This window comes from Scardinius erythrophthalmus (genome assembly GCF_964197995.2).
Source record: "Scardinius erythrophthalmus genome assembly, chromosome: 20".
Taxonomy (NCBI): domain Eukaryota; kingdom Metazoa; phylum Chordata; class Actinopteri; order Cypriniformes; family Leuciscidae; genus Scardinius; species Scardinius erythrophthalmus.
In genome coordinates this window covers 9,899,224-9,920,972 of record NC_138240.1, presented here as the reverse complement: position 1 = coordinate 9,920,972, position 21,749 = coordinate 9,899,224, and the positions used below count along the sequence as shown (strand labels likewise).

At 38.4% G+C, this 21,749-nt stretch overlaps 1 protein-coding gene across 1 annotated transcript in view; it reads left to right on the top strand.

Annotated features, from left to right (window-relative positions):
- Nucleotides 1-18,620, top strand: part of skia (v-ski avian sarcoma viral oncogene homolog a) — a 63,771-nt gene extending 45,151 nt beyond the window's left edge. Inside the window, exons 2-7 of the mRNA XM_081348878.1 lie at nt 10,619-10,738; nt 11,284-11,399; nt 12,215-12,492; nt 13,701-14,017; nt 14,573-14,803; nt 15,874-18,620. Of these exons, the coding sequence (XP_081205004.1) occupies nt 10,619-10,738; nt 11,284-11,399; nt 12,215-12,492; nt 13,701-14,017; nt 14,573-14,803; nt 15,874-16,071 (1,260 nt within the window). The 3' untranslated portion in view covers nt 16,072-18,620. The remainder of the gene's footprint in view (nt 1-10,618; nt 10,739-11,283; nt 11,400-12,214; nt 12,493-13,700; nt 14,018-14,572; nt 14,804-15,873) is intronic.
- The last annotated feature ends 3,129 nt before the right edge of the window (nt 18,621-21,749 follow it).

Genomic DNA, 21,749 nt, shown 5'->3' with positions numbered 1-21,749 from the left:
GTCTGTCTGTAGGAGAGAAGAACACGCCATGATTGTTAGTTAGGGATTTAGAGTTGTAATTTAAGCGCTTCCTTCCTTGAAATGGTGATTTTGTCAAAAGGAGAGGTGTGTAGGCTTAGCTCTGCTAAAGCTTGCGTTAGCATGAAGATACAATACATTACAGCTGCGCTAAATGTTAACAAAGGCGGAAACCAAAAGCACGCGTGTGTGCGTGCAGTTATGCATGTGAGGCACAAAGCCAGAGAGCGAGGTCTGCATTAGTGGAGCACTGTCTGGGTCAGCTGTGATTGTGTTAGACTGGGGCCATGTACCATTCATTTGCCACAGTCTGGAGCCTGGCTGTAAATGAACCTGGCATTAACGTGCTAAATCACCCTGGCCTGGTGGTGCCATCCGATTGGTCATTGTCTCCGCCCCCCTGTCCCGGTCAGCGTTCCACATTCACGCCACCTTGCGACCTCAATCCAGCACTGGCGGCCCATTGACCTCGCAGAGAGCGGCAGTCCATCCTGTTTTCCCTGAGCAGATTTATCCACACAGAGCATTTATCCATACAGAGCATTCTCATTGACGCAACAAACATGTTAAATCAAGAAAATATCAAATAAAACACATTCCTGGAGTTCGTGAATCTATCTTCATATAACATTCTCCTTTCTCAGTCAAGTACAGAGAGGGTAAACTGAAACAATGTAGCAGTTGTATTTGAAGGAACAGTTCATCCAAAAATATATTAATGTTATTAATATTATGACTTTTAATACATATTTACAATACATAAAAAAATGAAGTCGGTAAGATTTTTTCAATGATTTTCTCTTATGCTCACCAATGCCTCATTTATTTGATTAAAAATAGAGTAAATACAGTAATATTGTGAAATATTATTACAGTTTAAAATAAATGTTTTAAATTTCAATATATTTTGAAACGTAATATATTCCTGAGATGCAAAGCTGAGTTTTCAGCATCATTACTCCAGTCTTCAGTGTCACATGATCTTACAGAAATCTTTATGCTGATTTAGTGTTTTATTATTTCTTATTGTTATCGCAGTTGAAAACAGTTGTGATGCTTAATGTTTTTTTTTTTTTTTTGGATTCTTTGACGAATAAAAAGTTTACTTGAAAAATAAATAAAAATTCTTACTGTCTCCTGCTGAATTAAAAGTATTAATTAAAAACAAAAAAACATTTTTCCTAAACTTTTGAACAGTGGTGTATATATAATCATGATATTTATACTATGCTGTTTTAAATGGCAAAATCTGCTTAATGATTATTCAAAACTTTGTTTCACACACACACACATCAAACAGCACATGGATGAGTAAATAGTATCAGATTTTAGATTTTTTGGTTTGAACTATTCCCTTTAAGGAAGGATACATCTGAATCTCGAGGCCTTACTGAGAGCCGAGGAACGAGGTAGGGACAAAATAGAAGGAAAGAGGGAGGGAGAAAAAGAAAGGAAAGTAGTCTTTGTTCTGTTATTCGGATACAGCGTTGCAGTTGCTATGGGAGACAGTGGAAAAAGAAGAACAGAATATTCTAGTGTAAATCACAGCTGCTAAAGGGAGAGATTTGAGAAAGTTATGGTTAGCAATGGTCATCTCTCTCTCTCTCTCTCTCTCTCTCTCTCTCTCTTTCTCTCTCTCTCTAACAGCTGTACTTTCCACCAGAAAAGTCATCTCTTCTTTTTCCGACCGTGTTGAGCAGACTGCTGGGTGCTGGGCCGTTGTGTGGCGGCTCAACACTGCTATATTCAGGCCTGCTGTTAATAGCTCCCTCTCTATTTCAGTCTCTCCTTCCTGCCGCTGCGGAACAAGAGCGCTCCAGCTAATTAAAACCGGCTCACACCCCTGAGCCGCATCCCGTATGTGTGGCGCTCAGGTCCGGGTGGGTCAGCATCAGGAACAGGGGCCATGCATTGTCCCCAGCATTCCCCGGTGGTCACCTACTTTCCATAACGGTCCTGGGTTTCCATAACACTTCCGAATGCTTTCATAACTCTCAGCCGGTTGTGACCGACGTGTCCCTGTGTGTTCCGACTAGACGGCGCATGCTGGGAAGGACACAGCACGCACATGTACGAATTGCCACGGGAGGTGGGGTCGTTCGAGTTCGTCCTGTTGTGTGTCATCCCCTATTTAAGCTATTTTTAACGGCCCCCTTCCGAATTATTTCTTTATTAATAACGCAATTGTTTCTACAGGCCACAAGCCGGAAACATGGGGCCATTTATTTGTTTTATTTGATTTGGTGTTTACCCAAATATGATGTAAACGGACCATTGATTGCTTGATTTCTCTTCAACAATTCTTGTTGACTGCAAGTATTATGGATATACAATATGGGACAACAGGGAAAATGGAGCATTGCGAAACAGATGGGGAGATAGACGGCTGCTCAACTGCTGTTTTTCATATTTCTTATACTTCCTGCTTATAGGAAATGACTAATCACAAATTAGAGTTAAAAAGATCACTTGTCTCTCAACGTTCTGTAAAATGTACCTAATTTTGAAGAGAGAAGATTAAAAAATGTAGACTAACTTCATCATACATTACTGTTCAAAAGTTTGGTGTTGGTAAGATTTTGTAATATTTTTGATAGAAGTCTCTTATGCTCACCAAGGCTGCATTTATTTGATCAAAAATACAGTTAAAAAAAGTAATTTTGTAAAATATTTAGTTATATTAGTAATATCATTACTTCTGACCCCAAACTTTTGAACAGTTGCGTATGCTACGTTAGCGTGGCATTAGCATTGCTGCTAAAAAATGTCTGTAAGTGATTTGTTTTTAAATACCTCTTATAAAATGTCCAGACCGATGAAATAGGTGTCTTGAGAAATCGTATCTGTCTCTGTTATTATGACTGTAAGCTCTGTAAACGAAAAAGACAAGCTAATCAAGCTAACCTTAGTGATTAAAACAATTGGCCTCAAAATTAGCATCGGAAATGCTGTCTGCTTGTTTCTGTGTAGGCTTGCTAACAAATGTTTGGCTGTCATATGTTTTTGAAGTCGGGTTTTGTAGAAAAAGTGTGGTTAAAGTTAGCAGAATGATTGAAATTAGCATAAAGGCTAAAATGGTGTCTATTCAAATCAACGGTTGAGATGTTCCAGGCCTCTCAGACTGCAAAAAAAGAGCGATAGAGAAGAGGAGAGAAAGTGACAGAGAATAGTGGGGTTAGCTAGCCTACAATAATAAATGGATTACCAAGTCAAAAAGACGACCCACACACATTCTTGTCTGAACTGGCTAGTTCGGCATCCGTCAGTGCCGCACACACTCATCCTCATCTTCTGAATCAATCACTCTTTCATTTCTCTTCTCATCTTTTGTTTCCCTTCCATTTCTTTCAAGAGTTTGCGACCTCTGCATCTCCCTGAATGAGTGTGTGTATATGTTTCCTATTCTGTGTGAGTGTGTGTTTGTTTTGGCGCTTCTTTCGGGCCCGTCACATGTAGAGACATGTGTGTTTGACTCTGCAGAGACTACCGAAATACCTCGCAGTGTTCCATTGCCCCCAAGTAATACTGAGCACCAATGTGTGTGTGTGAGCCCCCCGGTCCCATGCAAGCCATCTGTCTGAAAACAGGACATGCCTACACACACATTTATTGATATGTGTCTGTACTGGAACTAAATAACTAGTCATTTTGTGAATTTGACTGGATTTTTTTTCTTATATATGTTTTAGTTTTGAGATCGGGACACAAGACAACCAGCCTAATTGTACAGGGACCAATTAGTTGACTAGGCATTCGTAAAACCCACCAACAAGTCGATTTTGAAAATATGTCACTTTATGCTTTGATTGTCACCCATGCCTAACCTGCTCCCGCTCTCTTTCTCTTTCTGTCTATTCCTTCATATGAGGAATGGGAGAAATCTCTCTCTCCGACTCTTTCTATCTCGCTATGGTTGACTTTATGAGGTCATAAACGCTGGAATTTTTTGGTGAGGCTCTCTGAATATTTTTATGAGCACACTCACGACGGCGGCTCCTTTGACAGCGCTGAAAGGCAGTCATTAAAAAGAGAGCGAGAAAAGAAGGCAGAAGGGAAAAAAAACGAGTCCTGGCTGAAAGAGGCTTCTCTCCTGAGGGGGTTTAAACTGTCACTGCGTTTGAACTTTGCTAGAAACGACTGCCATCTGCAAGCCGAAAAGCAAGTTCACCACTGTCTCGCTCTCCGAGGAAAGTTTATAATCACACGATTTATTGGTGACAAAATCTTGTCAAATAGTTGCATTTTTAGTTAGTATTAGTATAGGTTGCGATTCGGCCAGGGCTTATTTTTCTCTGTTTTCGAATCTGTGCGTGATTATTATCATCCTTATTAATATAATATAATATAATATAATATAATATAATATAATATAATATAATATAATATAATATAATATAATATAATATAATATAATATAATATAATATAATATAACATAATATAATATAATATAATATAATATTTTAAATGTTTATTATCAATAGATTAATCCATAAATCAGTGAGTTTATCATCCATAATACAAAATATTTATTTATAATTAAAATATTTAAAATATTTGTATATTTTTACAGTCATTGAATGAAAAAATACAATTGTACATTTGATATATCATTGTAACCACTGCTTTTAAAAATAATCACTACCAAACAAAACCATATAGATTTATGACATTATTATATTGGTTAACGGCTCTCAATCAAAAAAAAAAAAGAAGAAAAAAAAGCTGATTGTAACAAGAGATTAGAGATCTGGCTATTAGTAGACATGAGGTAAGACATGGTAGAAGAAAGCAACATACATACACTGATAGATCAATAAGCGTCCATTAGGGTCCGGCCTCAGCAATTTCAACAACTTTTGAAAAACATTGAAATGTGATTATCTTGCTCTTAGATGCTTTTAACTTTGAGAGTAAATGAGTCATAGATTTATGCTTCTCTCTGGATTCCTCTGTTTCCTCCCCTCGTCTGCATGCACCCGAGGGCTCTCTCTCTCTCTCTCTCTCTCTCTCTCTCTCTCTCTCTCTCTCTCTCTCTCTCTCTCTCTCTCTCTCTCTCTCTCTCTCTCTCTCTCTCTCTCTCTCTCTCTCTCTCTCTCTCTCTCTCTTTCTCCAACCTCCTCTATCTATATATATATATATTTCACTCTCTCTCTGCCCCTTTACGGTTGCATTGGCAGCTTCTAATTTTGAATAGTTTGTTTTACAGATTGGAATGCTGAATTTGTTTTTTACTACAATGAGATGTGTGATGATGACAGTCATGAAAAAAGCAGGACTCTCTGAACTACGGATTTGCCCCCAATGTGTCCGAAGGGAACAGGGTCTGCTGCGTTCCCACACAAGCCGTTGCCAAAGCAAATTTGGAGAGGAAGTGGAACCCTATCCCTCCTCTCTGGTGTGACCAAGTTTAGAAAACGCCAGGTTTATGTGTGTGTGTGTTTCTAGTTGAATATACAAGCAAGCAGCTGCACAGAACGACTCACTTTTGATGTGGTTTGGTGTGTGCGGCGGCGTTTGTGTGCTGTTCTGTGGTGTTGAGCTTGGAAATGGAGTCCGTGCTGGACCCTGCTAGTGCGATCGCTGGAGATGGTCCTTATTCAGTTGCTTTGCCTTATTGTGGTGCACAGTGTTGTGCGGCCTTGTTATGTCTGGAGCCACTGGACTCTTCCTGGAAGTCCAACCTCAACAAACACACAACACAGACACTAATGACAGGCCTGAGTCCTCTGCCGAGACCTTTGTCCGACAATGTACAGCGATACTTCTAACCACCATGCAATCTGAGTGCTAAAAATAGCCCAGACGTGATGTGTATACCAGAAGTGTCCCAAAAAATCACTTATTAATCATTTGTAATACAAATATTTTAAAATCTGTTTTATATTTCTATACAGCTTTAATACATGTTTATATCAGTTTTAGTTTTAGTAATTTCAGTACTTTAAACTCATTTCAGTTTGTTGCCAAGGGAACATTTCAAAATTTTGTTTGTTTATCATATAAATATACATTTTATTTAATTAATATTCAATTTGTAATAGTTTTTGTTAACAATAACAACACTGTCATAATTTCCCCTTTCCCATTCCTATTTGAAACTGGATTCTGTGTGAACGCTTTGTTGATTGAATCCACAGGTAAGCAAACACGGTTAAAAGCAATCAAGTGTCTCACAGAAGTCTCACAGTGTGACAGCCAAACATCTTATAGTCTGGGAAAGTGAGACATCTGTATGTGTGTGTTGGCATAGTTAGGGGAGGTGTTTTGTCTAGCAGTGTTGTGTACAGATGCTCATTTCTAATGAGCTGGGTACTGGCCCAGAGTGCAGGTCTCACACTGTGAAGCGACTCATTTCACAGTTTCACTTTACACCTCTTCCTCCCCAAAACAACATGTGTTCACCAGCAATCGAACCGTTTTCCTTTAGGAAGAACCTTGAATTACATGACAGGAACTGTATACCCCAAGTAATTCATACATGCGTCGTCGTTGCAAAGATAGTTCATGCCTAGAATTGTCCAGCTTTCTAACTGAAGTTAAATGTGAGATATCACTCTTTTAGCACTGACTTATAAACAACGTAATGCAACATCATGGACCATGTTGATCATGTTCAGTCTGACACCTGTACGCTTAAGGTTTCTGTGGTCACTGGCTGGTGAGAAATATGACAACCCGTTTTGAAGACTGCAAGAGATGCAGGGAGAGAGGGAGAGCTGCGCTCTGTTAGTTTTACAGGAAGTTCCTCCCTTCCGGCTGAGGCCTGTAGCTTCGCTCAAGGGGGAGGCCATGTTCAGGTCAGAGAGAGGGTGGAGTATCGCGCACACACAAACAGAAAACTGGTTTGCTCTTTTGGCATTCACACTTGCGTGGATACACAAGCTTGTCACACAAGCTTCTTAGAAAACATTTCATTGTCTTAACCTGTCTCACAGTTAAATAGAAAGATTCATCAATCAAACCTGTCTGTGGATACCAGGAAAACTTCACAGACACGAGAACAAAACATGGCACGGTAGTCACAACATTTGCGATTTGAGTCAACTTAATCATCAGCAGATATTTACGACTCTGCACTCTGATTGGATGAGCAGTCTTAACACATTTTTAAGAATTTAAAAAGAAATGTAAATAAAATGATTAATGCACCATTTGTATCTTTTTTTGTGTAATGAACTATAGTACTTGAATAGTTCAGTTATTCGTTTTGAATATGAATACAAGTATTAATATTATTAATAATGATATTTTATTATACATTTTTAGACACAACCTGAAACCTAAGAAAAATATGAAAAGTAATAGTTTTCTTTGGCTTCATTAATTATTAATCATTAAAAACGCCCTTTACCTGTAGTAACATTTATTAAAAGGCAATATCACGGAGACCCTAGGAAGATGTTTACATTGCCAGCGCCACGTCGGGAAGTTTCTGTAAGTTATGTTTGTTTGGAACGCGATTGCTTGTTTAGGAGGGAAATCCTGCAATCTGTGTCACAGGAAACACAGGACTAGACAGGGAGGGCTGGCATTGTGAGGATGACGAGACAGGAGAGGTGATTTAGCAACTCAGTTAGCTAGTTCAGTAGGCTAATTGTGTGTAATGTAGCAAGAAGTGAACGTTCGTGTGGGTGTTTAGCCCTTCGAAACACATTTCCTTTGTCATCCCTCAAGCGAGCAACAAAAACCTTCGAGCAAAAACCTTTCTTTCATTCTCACACATGTACATGGCAGAATGTGTGTGTGTGTGTGTGTGTGTGTCACACCGCCTTTCTTCAGACACCTGCAGTCTTAAACCACATTGCAGAAACTTGCCCATCCCGTGTACTCCTGTTTTTAGAGTGTGTGGGTCATAGTTAGTCAGTTTCAAGGCGTATATGCACTGTCTTCCATACCAAAGATAGCATGATGAAAGCAGAGCGTGAGATTCCTTAGAAAGACGAAATGGAGATAATGTATTTGTGCATTTTTTCAGAGCTGAGCTCACATCTGAGTACGTCTCTCGCATGCTGCTGCGTCCTTTTTCCTATCGAGAGGTGTGATTTCCTGTCTGCATGTCTCACAGTGCTTTGGATGTCTGTCTGTAGCATGCTTTCTGTCACATTTAACACAAACACACACACAAGCTAAAATTCTGCATGGGTTGGTGCCATTTTCGTACCCTTAAACACATTGTTTGAAATGATAATGGAAGCTAGGGAACAGTTTAAAAGGGCGGGGGGCATCGAAACGAGGTCCTTTTGCCTCCTATCAGATGAAGGAAAGAGGAAACAACGACTGTGAAAACGACAGACTGATAGACGGAGACTCTGATATACAAAGTCAGGAAATAGAAGCAATACAGGCCCTGTCTCAAATGCTGTCCTCTTCAAGTCCACACTTTAGTGAGGTTGTGGTCCGCTATTAAATTTGAATCTTGGCTTCTCTTTTTCATCTGTTTGTCCCGTCTTCTCAACTCAGCTTCCCGCCCTGCAGGCCAACTAATCAAGCCCAGAGAGAGAGAATGATCTGAGTGAAGTGACCCAACAGGCTGTCCAGTCAGTGTCAGAGTGCTGGTGTGGGCTGATGTGCTTTAGAGAAGACAGGCTAAAGAACAGCTAGAAGGATGTCATTTCCTCTCTCCTGCAGTGTGGCCTGACTGTGGTCATCTGACCGTCTGCAGTTGGCATGATCTTATAAGTGTGCTTAATAGAGTATAGAATACTGTTCATTTATTCATTACAATAGGGGTTTTGTGGCAAGTAGGGATGCACTATATTATGTTATTGCATTTTATTGTTATTGGTCAGTATTGAGCATTTAATTGCACATACCTTAAAATACATTACAATGTTGTGAGGCCTAAATTCACTTGTAGCATTTAAAACAATTCAGTTTAGTTTTTCATAATTTTATTTAAACTATGCAAACACACACACACACACAGTCTGTGTTATACATACTAATATTAATACTAAAAATAACAATAATAATATAGTAATAATAACAAATGTGTTAAATATATAATTCAGTTGTATTCACTATATATATATAGCCTATATATATCTTAAATACATTTAAAATGTAAAAACTAAACAGAATTCTTAATATAAAAGTTAATTATATAAATTTTTATTTATTATTATTATTATTATTTTATTATTTATACAATCACACACACACACATATAATTACAAAATGACATATCCTTTGATCATTTAAAATATAGTCCAGAGGCTCTTGCACTTTTCTATCTGGATCTCATTCTCTGTCTTAGTTTTTTTTCTAGTTTGTAATCACTCTATGTAAGAGATGCTCTAGGATGCCAATCTCTCCGTTTTCCTATAGCCCAGATTAAGGAAGATCTCCCAGATTTGGTGACTTTATGTCAGAGGTCTGATCCACGAATAAACACAGGCACGTGGCAAGTGACTACTTTCAAGGTCAAATAATCACGCTTTGCAGCTGGAAATTCACCACGCCCAAGCAGACGGGCCTGCCGAATGAGGTCATACGTGATGCAATCGTTCATGTATGCAAACAGCGCTGGGCCATCAGTGCCTTCTTTTGTGTGAATGACTCTTTTTTACGCAGTAATTGACTCCTCCACTGCATTTATTCAAAAACACAATATTTTGCATTTCTGACTGCAAGAAAGGAGACTTGAACATGGCGCTCTCTCAGCGTATGATTGGCTAACTGTGTAAATCCTGCCAGACACCGTGCAACCCAATTGGAAGCATCTTACCCAGAAGCCCCTGCTGCTGAGGCCAGTTAGGGCACTAGGCCGGGATGCTGCAGATTGTCAGTTAAGATTCTCTCGCATTCCCACTAGGAGCCCTGCTCGAAAATAGCTCTCACAGGCTCTCGAAGTCCACCAGACAAAGTTGGCGCAGATTTATAGCCGGAGGCTGATACCGCTTGTCCAGTCGCTCTGCATTATTTTAGCATTTAAATGTCTGTGGCTCGTGTTAATAAGCGGGAAATGTGTGGGTGGTGCACACCGCAGGTTTTCTGGAGTAAATGAGAGTGTAGAAAAGGAAGGTCAGTGTATTTTAGGGATTATACTGCAGTCAGTGAGGAATCCAGCGGGAGTGAGGTCATCGCACAAACATTAGTGACAAAACTAAACAAATAGCCTACTGCTTTGACGTGTATTTGCACTCGCGTGTTCACGTGGCAACATAAAAGCAGATGGTTCTGTCAGTCTATTAAGCATCTGAGCAATACAAAAAACCCTTTTTCCTTCCGACACACACACACACACACAGTCTCGCATAGTGCGAACACTCATACTAAATTTAATGTTCGCCATTTTAGTCCTTTGATACTTTCCCATTGCACCTGTCTCTTGCAGTTCACAGTTCTGTCTGAGGTGATAGACACCCTCTAGTGCGGTCTCGTTTAATGTGGCCGACTGCTTTCATCGATCCTATACTGTACTGTAGTATTTCGAGGGCTGTAGGGCATCAGAACGCCTGACTAGGCGGTAAATGCGCACTGAACCGAATGAAGAAACATGAAACGTATCAAATCAGACTGATGATGAGTTCATTTTTCTCTATTGAGCAACACTCATCGTTTCTCTCTCTTTGGCTTTCTTTTTCCTCCCTCTCTAGGCGTCTGATCCCATTCCTGCCAAGAAGTCCAAACACGATGACTTTCCAGCACAGTCGCCCTCAGGAGACAAAGACAAGCAACCCGATTGGCTACGATCTCTCTCTGCATCAGCCAATAAGGTTACAAAGCTTTTTTTTTCTGTCAGTGGATACATGTGTTTAGTTGTATGAGAGTACAGATTTCAGATAATTATGTATTTATCTATGAATATATGTTGATAATATACCAGCCTGTTTACGAAACTTGGCCATTCCTGAGAAGATTTTTGGAGCCAAGAAACTGTTTTCTTGCCACAGAGAATCAGATTCTTCTGAAACAAGATCTCAACCCAAAATAACTGATGTTCTTTTGTAAAAAATCAATTCTCCTAAAATGAAGAGAGCCTGCAAATAGACTAGCACAGCTCTCCGATTTCAAGCAGACACAGTGACCTCGGTGTACTTGTGCTGCTGGTCATTCTTCAAGCTTGTTTTATCTGTCTCTTCTCAGTTAAATTTGTGAGATTTTCTGCAAGCATTTCTTAAATAATGTTTTCCTTGCTAAAATTGCAGGTGGTCTCTGTTCTCTGCTTTCATGTCGGAATGCATTTTGATTGTGTTCTCTACTGTGAACACTTGTATGTAACACAACTGACATCTATTATCTTCTCTCTGTCATGCTGCAGGGGCTCAACTGTATCCAGCCCAGACAGAGACCGTCTGCCTTCAGGCCATGGTCTCCAAACATCTCTGTTGGCGATAAGGAGGGAGCCGGCAGACCTGCTAACATGTTACGTGACAGGTAAACAATGACAACAAATATTACACGGCACTCTAAAATACTTGATTCTGATTGGTCAATACTCATTGCAGAGTAGAATCATATCAGTTCAGTTGTTTTGGATTGGTTTGTTCAGACGGTTCATGTAAATGAACCAGTTAAACAAAATCCTTTCAGTTTATACAATATTTATATGCTGCAATGCAAAAAAAAAATCTGCTCAGATAGATAGATAGATAGATATTTTGTGATCATAAATCACTTGTGGTTAGAAGTGAAATCTGCATCAATATAATTTCAATGATTGTGCAACCATCATTTTATTAAAGATGATATAGTGCACAAAAGATTGTAACAGTAACCTTAAGAAAGGGTGTGTATATATGTTGACTTGTGGGGAACCAACATAAAACCAGCATGTTAGTCATGCTTGGCTGTGGTTTTTCTAAAGCAATTCAGCAGAAGATTTGTATCTTCTGCACAGAGGAGAATGATGCAAGCTTGTTGGCTGTTGATTGCTTAGATATATGTGGTTTTAACTTTACCATCATAACTAGAGAGGGTTTGGGTGAGTCACCATGTCGAACCCAGATCAGTTTCTCTGAAACCATTCAAAACAGTCATTGTTCTCTCCCCACCCTTCTTTTGTGGGTTGCAGAGATGCTTTTTTTCCCCCGTCAACCTGCCATTTGGTTTAGATTATTCAATTCTACCCATACCCATATTTAAGATGATGTTAGGTAACACCATTGCACAAGCAGCAGTCTGCACTGCTGTCTGTGACCTGTTCCTAAAAATGAGTAGTCTACTTACTCACTCCAAATCCTCTTCCGCAGCTTCTACAACTACAAGAGCCTGGAGAGCGCTGTGGCCCCTAATGTTGCTCTGACGCCCCTCCAGAAAGGAGGACAGGCCTCTCCTTCTGCCCCCAGCAGCTCACATCCACATGGGGCAGAAAGCGAAGGCGCCAGCCGTGGGAGGAAGAGGAGGCTGACGGGTGAGACACACCCCAGCCCACAACCCTGCCCCTCGGCCACTGCCAGCAAGCCCATGCCACCCTCTCAGGAGGAGCGAGACTCGGACGTGGAGGTGGAAGTGGAGAGCCGTGAGGAATGTGAGTACAGTCGCACCCTTTCACTGTGTCTCCACCCCATTAAAGGAATGTTCCAGGTTCAAAGGAGGTTATGTATAAGTATAAATAAATAAATAAATATATATATATATATATATATATATATATATATATATATATTATGTGACAATTAATACTTTAATTCTTTCTATTCATCAAAGAATCCTGAAAAAAATATAATAATCTGACAAAAGTATTGATTATCACAATTGTCCTCAATATTGATAACAATAGGGAATGTTTCTTGAGCACCAAATCAGCATTTCACAGTTGTATTTCCACAATAATACTGTTTCTAAATAAATAACAGTATATAATTTATATAGATTAATGCAATTTGTTATATCGGAGAGTGTAATTTCGACTTGTCTTTTGGTTTGTAATGCAATCCCAATAGAAGTCTATGTGGAAAAATACACACTGTTTAGAAAGTAAAGTCACAATTCTTAACATTATACATGTGTGAGAGTAGTGTGATAAAATCACTTACAAACTTTGTCTGTGCAAAAAAGTCATTTAAGAACTTGTAATCCGATAAACCCAATAACTTTCACACAGTATGCACAAGGATATCAGAAAGGTACTATTTTTCCATAGATTTGTCCACCTTTAACGTTAGGCCAACACTAACAAGATGGTTAAGACAACTTTAAACACTAAATAACACATTTTTTTGCAGAGGATTTTATGTGCTTTGACAAAAATGTGCTTTTCTGCTTTAAACCCTCTGAAATGCCTTGCTCAAGTGTCTACAAACTGAGGCACTAGTCAAAATACTTTTCTTTCAAATTAATGAAAGGATGTCACATTCTTTTAATGTATATGAAGAGTGTGTTAGAAAGGCAACTGTGAGTGTGTTAGACACTCAATTATGCCGGTGTGTTGTGAAACAAAAGTGCTCGTTTAAATACATTAAGATTTCGTTCACACTTCATTTGCACACAGTTCATTTTCAGCCAACCTTGAGCGCTCTGGAGAGAGGTGGATTAGAACGGTAACAGCTCTTGTGTGAATGCGGCAGAAAATCAATGAGGGGTCTTTCGTTCCTCATCCTTTATGGCTTATTTTGAAGCATGTCTTGTGTATTTGACAGGTGCTTGAAAAAACAATCCTATTGCTGCCGACATGAATTAATGAAACCCACGTAGTCTGATTCGCCACTCAAAACCTCTTCTGTTTTTTCTTAACAGTCACCTCATCACTTTCCTCACTCTCCTCCCCATCTTTTACATCCTCGAGCTCCGCTAAAGACTTGAGCTCTCCCTCCGGCCCCGGAGCCACTTTACCAGCAGTTCTGACGCCCCCTGAGGGCCCCCTGGTGTCTGGAGGGGACGGGCACGCCATGACCAACCTGGAGTCGGAGTTGGAGACGCTGAGACAGGCACTGGACAGCGGCCTGGACTCAAAAGAGTCAAAGGAGAAGTTTCTACACGAGATAGTGAAGATGAGGGTAAAACAGGAAGAGAAGCTCGGATCCGCATTACAGGCCAAACGGAGCCTGCAGCAGGTACAAACACGCAGACATTATTCATGAAACACAAGGCAAAGGTTTTTTTTTTTTTTTGAAAATCATTTATAAATCCATTCTTACGCAAGTTGTACCATTTGAATGGTAATGCAACAATTTATGTAAGAATTGATTTACACAACAGCACACTGGAGGTTTCATTTCATCTTTGGTGACACATTCATGTGATGTTGAACTTTTAGTATATATATGTAATTATGTATAATTTTAATAAATGTTTAGTTTATTAATTTAGATGTAATCGTTTATAATTTATTTAATATAATATTATATAGAACTTGGTGTTCAAGTATGGCTAAAACAAGACATGTCCTCCCTGGTGTGTAAAATACCATTTTGTAAAACCATTCTTTTGTACATTGTTGCATTAAAATCAGAGGGAAAATGTACCTATTAATGGATGTACAGTATGATTTACACAGACATCCATTATGCTCGTGTTTCATAAATACGCCCTATTATTTCTTATATATGTATCATCACATGTTCATTAAAAGAGTGAATAATCATCATTTATTCCCATGCCTTCCACAGGAGCTGGAGTTTCTCCGAGTTGCTAAGAAGGAGAAGCTCCGTGAGGCGACTGAGGCGAAGAGGAACCTGCGCAAGGAGATCGAGCGCCTGCGTGCCGAAAGTGAGAGGAAGATGAGAGAGGCCAACGAGTCACGCATACGGCTGAAGAGAGAGCTGGAGCAGGCCAGACAGCTACGAGTGTGTGACAAGGGCTGTGAGGCTGGCCGCCTGCGAGCCAAGTACTCCGCACAGGTTAGTTCAATCACATCTCTACATACACTGTTTCTAAAACAAACGTTTAAAAATCTGAGCTAGTAACTGAAAGGTTGTGGGTGGTTCAAAGGTGTGATTCAGAACTATTATGCCTTTGAGCAAAATGTTAAACCACAGATTTTTCCACGGTGACTGTCCCTGTGCTATAAATGTACTGGAAGTGGCTTTGGATAAACAAGTGTCTGTTTAATGAAGCGCTATCTGAAGTGTGCTTAGATTGATGCAACTTGACACTCCACCCACACACACTTTCAAATGAACTCTCAGACTGGGTGTGGCCCTGCAAGTCTGATGAGATACTTCATTTCTCAGAAGGAAACCGGGTAACTTCCTGTCAGGGATGTGTGCTTCAGACTAAACAAGACAGAGACATCACTGAGATGTTTGTAAATTTGGTATATGGATGTTGGTATATTTATATGTTGTGCATGCTGCCTTTTTGAAAAAGTAGTAAGCTACACTACAAGCTACTTGCAAAATGTAGCTACATTGATGCTATTTAAATCTAAAACCATCAATAGCAGCTGATATAATTTATTTTTACAATCAGAACAGCAATTATCTGGCACAAAAACTATGAGATTCTCAGTTCAGATGATAGCATTAAATTATGACATATGTAAACAAACTAATAAAATTGCTAAAATTGCAAGCAGAAAAACTGGTTAGTTTACAAGAACCATCTGAACTGAACCTAAAATGATTAAAATTCGTATTGAAATAAGGCTTAGATTGTAAGTTAAATATTAGATGAAAAACTTTTAAAAAAATTCAGTTTTAGCAGAAGTACTCATTTCTAAAATGAAAATGAAAATGAATTAAAGCTAAATACATAAAGATAAAATGCCAAAAGCACATCAAATTACCTTAACTGAAATTAAAATAACTGAAAATTAAATTATAACAGTATATAATGAATATTGAAATCTTTCCAATGAGTGAATACATGTTTTAATAAATTGCGCAATACGATGTAACTTAACACAGTGCTGTAGCAATTTGTGGCCACTTTATTCATCTTTTATCATCTTTATATGCTGTATTTCCAGATTGAGGATTTGCAAGTAAAGTTGCAGCATGCCGAGGCAGACCGAGAGCAGTTGAGAGCCGATCTGATGCAGGAGCGGGAGGCACGAGAGCACCTGGAGAGAGTGGTCAAGGAGCTACAGGAACAGCTGTGGCCCAAAAGCCCCAGCAAGAACGGCACAGACCCACCACCCCCACCCGCCAAAGACCCCAACAACTAACCCTCTCTTTATCTCTTGACTCCGCCCAATCCACATCAACACCGCCCTGATTGACAGCACCAACCGCCCAATCATGTCAACTAGTATGTGGGTGAGCCCCGCCCATCTGCCTCTTAGCCAGCAGCGCAAAACCGGAGGTTTCCTGAACGTTTTTTGAGGGACTTTAGACACGTTCTAGAAAATGTTTTACTTTGAGAGCACTAAAAATGCACCTCGCCTCCAACCAGACATAAAAATAAAGAAGAAAAAAAAAATGCAAAAGTCCATATGGAAAGGAAGAAGCCAATAGCACAAAAGCTAACTGTGCCTGAAACTGAATACATTTTGAAATGAAGACTTTTCTATGACAAACAAATTGGTGATTAAACGACAAATTTTACACAGCGATTTTTATGACGACCTGAACAGCATGCTGTCCCACCCCACATTGTTATTGAAGAGACAAGGACTCATCATCTTCATCATCCCATCAGAAATCCCTGTTTCCTCGCTCGTTTTGAGGAAGTATGATGAAAATCACTTCATAATAAGCTATTTAAGAGACTTGTTAGTGAGCGTGTGTGAGATAAAAACTTCAGTGACTTATAAGAGCCTCAAATTTACCCCCTTTTTTTTTTTTTTTTTACATGTACATACATGTCATGCTGGTTAAAAAAAAGCCATGGAGACAAATGGTTACACACACTTGTATCTTTAACAATGTTAAAGAGATACTGGTCAGGAGAGCGTTGAAGGGCTTTGGAGAGCTAGAGGTGAAGAAGTTCAACCCTGTTGAAAGGGAGAGATACTTGTTGTATTCAAGTAAGTGTTATGATCAAGCCATGAGCACTTTCTTTTAATGGCAAACAAATGCTCCCCATCACAAGCTGTCGTGTGATACGCCAACAGTGCGGATCTTGGTGTGGAATTGGAGGTTTGTGGCTCTTGCTCTCCGTGACGGTTTGGGTTTTTTCTCGTCACGCTCGCGTACAGCTTCTCCGTGGGCTGAGGTGCTTACAACTGGCACGGCTCACGATTGTGGGTGGCCATTTTTTTTTAGGAACAAACTAAAAGCATAAAAAAAATACAGCTTCTAGGGCAGGAGGTGTCATGTGATCAAGAACCACAAATTGTTCTTTTTAAGTAAATTATAATATGTAAATATGAAAATGTTTTTTTTTTCTCGCTTTGTTTTTTAACTTTACAATAATGAATCGCACTTTGTCATTACAAAATACTGTCTAAATGCATTACGCTCCCACACTCTCCCACACATTTATCTCAGAGAGTTTTTAGTATTCCTAAGTATAAAAATGAAATAAACAATTTTGTTAATTATAGCCATTCTAATACATGCAATGTAATCATGTGTTTAAGACAAACTATTGTAAATAAAAGCGCAAGAATTAAAAGAAAAAAGGTTCTACATGCTTGCTTGCCGAAACGTGGACGGCGCACACAGCCGTCCCCTCAATCCGACTTTGATTCAACATTTATCATAGTTATCGATATATGATTATAATCGTTGCTAAAGTGTTATTGTTACTGTCCTGGATTCCTACAGGTTTTGAACATTTCCGAATCAAATTTAAAGCCGTTCAGAACGAATAGGACACACAAATTGTCTAGCATTGGTAAAAGGGAGTCAAAATATCAATGTAGGTGCTCCTCTCAGCTGTGAGCAAGAGCGTACTGTGTACAAACAAGACGAGGATGGATGAATGAACGTCATAAATGCATCTTCAAAATCTCACACGCTTAGCTGAGATAGATTTTGTTGAAAATACATATATTTTATAAGTGATTTATATACATTGGGTACAATGCAATCAGAATGTATGTTACGTTTTGGCTCTTTTCATTTTGTTGTTGATGTTGTTGTTGTTGTTGTTATAACGGATGTTTTTTTCAGATTGTGTGAATATTTTATTGCTTATGTTCCTTCTTTCAATAGCAAGCTTATGTAATTTCTTTCATATGCATGGAATTTAAAAGAAAAAGATAAAGTCTGCCGTTCATATATTCATTATTGGGCATTAAAACAGTATATGTAATTTTTGATTATGTTATGCAATATAAAGCGATTTTAACTACTTGTTTTAACTGCAAAGGAAATCAAAACCCTCTCCACAATAAATTTCAGCTCTTAACAATCTTAAACGCAACATTAACGGCATTACTCATGGGCTAAATACAAACCTAACGTGCATATGCAATGCTGGAGACCCTCAAGTGCCTGTCTTTGGGCCCTTGGGGTTCCAGAAGAGGAACAATTATCGAGCTCGTTTCCACGGTGACCGACTGTAAGGTGCATTGAACTGCTTCAGACAGCGGTCAGATGATGAAAGCGGGCCGTCCCATTTGCACTGTCATTTGGGGGAGCTCTGTGGTGCATTTTTTGTTTTGCACTCTTTTGCTCACCCCATTTTGCCAGAATGAACTTGACTATCATTGCTTAAGAGCAGCCGCAGCTTATTTGATAGATTTTAATGCCAGTTTGTCAGTATTCCTTTGATGTTTTTTTTTCTTCTTAAAAAAAAAAATCAATGAATAATTAAAGAAAAGAAAAATGCATAGCAGAATTTAATGCTCAAATTGCCACTGGTAAAGAATTTAAATCTTATACTAAGACAGCTTTTAAATGTAAGTCAGAATAAATAAACTCTTCTTTCTCTGTTTTTAAGGAATAAAAAAAATATATTTAAGAGGTTACTTTTGCTATAGATGTAAAAAGAGCCTTTGAAATATATGATATGCCCTGACCTGTACATTGCAGGCTTCAGCGGTCTAAAGGAAGCTCAGTGTCTTAACAGTAGCAAGAGGTTGTGCGTTTTTACAGACCAAAAAAAAATGAATAAAAAAACTAAAAAAGTTCTTTCAGATGGGGTTGTTTTGTAGTTGGTTTTACACGCAAATTCATATGTGTAGTTTACTTTGTTCGCGGTTTTCTATGAAAAAGGGAGAAATTGATCACAGAGGCTCCTTTGCTCCCAATATAATATAAAAAATGTGGATTTTTTTCTAAAAGAGCCATTTTTGCTAACAAAAAGCTAAAACACAGCAATAACGACATAACTTCACTGATAAATGAGCAGGATTAGCCAGTCTGACGATGAAAGTACAAATTCACCAATGTATATAGCTGTTTTCTTTTCATTTTACAAAAACTGTATCATAAATGTATATTGTGTTACTTTTTTCTTTTTCAGAATGAGAAAAAAAACCTTACATAATAGTTATATTTTATGTTGTGTTTTTAAAAACAAAAAGAAAGAAAATGTTTTTAAAACAATTATTTCAAAGGTTGTATTCCCAATGCAAGCATATTCAGTCTGCTTTTTTTCCCTTTTTTGTGCTACAAAAAATGATAGCAATGTTCAGTAGAATCTTTATGGTAAATGGCTTCTTTTTTTTTTTCTGTTATCAATGTTTTGTTACGTTCAACTAAATATCAAATACATCAGTTCTGGTTGAATCAGACATTCAGAATCTTGTTTTAACAATCTGTTTTCTTTTTGTCCCATGCCAATATCATATTAGCCCTTCACTGCTGCTATAACAATATACTATAAACTTTGCAACTCTTGAAATTATTTTTATGTAAGAGATTAATGTATGCTTTCTTCTTCTACTGATGCCACTTATTCACCTGGATCTGGCCAATTTCTCCCTCTTAGATCTCTCCTCTCCCCTCACAAGGACTATAATGTAAGATAGAGAGCTCTACGAGATTAGAGTTGAAAGTAGTTCGGCTTATATACTGCAGTGTCAGGATGTACAGTGTATAGACCCATAATCAAAAATAAAGTTGTTTGTCCAGAAGTCTTTTGTTCTGTTTGTTATTTAATTTCTTTCGGTTTCTTTGAAATAACAACTAACCTTTTCACACTTAGAGGTGTCTCTAGACATACGTTAATGTGAATGGGGGGGTCCTTATCTTTTATCAAATAATCACAAAACAAGATTTTTTTTTCAAATATACTATATGTACATATATATATATATATATACTGTATATACACACACATATACATAGAATGTAATTAATATATAAGTAATAATTAAATAATTGTTAATTTAATTCATTTCATTTTCATGAAAATAGTTGCAGAAAATCAACATTTCTTAACTGATCTGAAATAATTTGTCCATAAAACAGACACACCACAATATTATTATTTTTTAAAACAAAGAATAAAATGAAAATGAAATAATGAAAAATAATTTGGTTTATGTAAATTTGCGAATACAGTTTGTCTTGTCAAACCCTATTTTTCTGCAATAAGACTGCATGGCTAGACAGCTGGGAGAAGTGCGCCGTTTTGAACGTGTCATTGAACAGTGATGGCATTATTGAATCAGTGGACCTCGGGGGACGAGCATCAGTCGATTCCATTTGACCCTGTGTGTGACTGGATGTCTGGCCCGACAGACTCGATTTTGATGAAGACTAAGTGATGTTATGGGTAATGTAGTTTCTTCTATCCCCTGGGAGAATGACTACAAATATGAAGTTGGATTGATGAATGATGAACAAACTCACACCAAATTTTTAATAAAAATAGTTTTAACTGCTCCTAGAAAAAACCTTATACTGCCAGATATTCACCACTCCTACATGTATACAGCATTTTATTGTGGGAAGCACTGGATTTAATTCTGATAAAGCTGAGATTTGATTTATACTTGCATGTGCTCTGGTCTGGTCATGGCTGCTCTACAGACTGATGCTTTAATAGCGGTTGTTCAACAGCCCTCTTTAATAATTTAACCAGCCGGAAAATTCTGGGACAAAAATCCCAGGTGTTCCCAGGTGGTTCCATCACAAACACCAGGAATGGATGCAGCACCCATCAACCAGAAGGCCATCCTGCTGTGATCTCTAAAGGGAGAGATGGAAACTCTTTAGTATTTAGAAGGATAAAAGGAGTATGCAGTATGTCTTCATTTTCATATATAATCTTATTAAAAACCTGTTTGACTTTTGTATTATCACAAAATTACAGTTAAGTAAAAAGGAGGTAGGCTATATAAAAAAAAGGTTTGTTTGATCAAAATATTTTACAATGAAAAATATAGTTTTTTTTTTTAACTTAATCTAAAAGAAATGTTTTTTGAATAGAGAAAACCTTAACGCGCTCCGGCCCGCTGATTCACACAACAATAGTGCCTGGTGGTTCGAGAACGCAAACTGCGCAAGCTTTAAAAAAACGCAAACCTGTGAAAACGCTGACGCGTGCACATGCGTATTACGTGTTTAATCTAGAAGTACGAGTTTGAATATATATGTGCACAGGCGTGTAGTATTTCTTTACAAATTGACCTCAACAAATTACTTGTCTGGCCTTAAAAATGTATAATACAGAATTATTTATCGCTTCCACGTAGCCATTTGAACCGGAACTATTTTGACAACGTTTTATCTGTACAGAGATAAAGGGAAGGAGAAGGGGGGGGGGCTTCACAGGGGAGAGAGTTGACACTTCAGGACTGCGTTGTCCAGGCACAGGTCCTTCATCAGATCTGGATACGGCCTGATTCCGGCGGACTGCGGTAAACCTCTGGATAAACCAGGTCGAAAGACTGGTGCAATGATGCTGAAAATTTAACATTACCATCACTGTCAGGGTTCTGTCACTTCCGTCTGGGTTATTCTGAATGGTGACAGAGCTTTGACATTCCCAGTTTGTCCTTTGTTG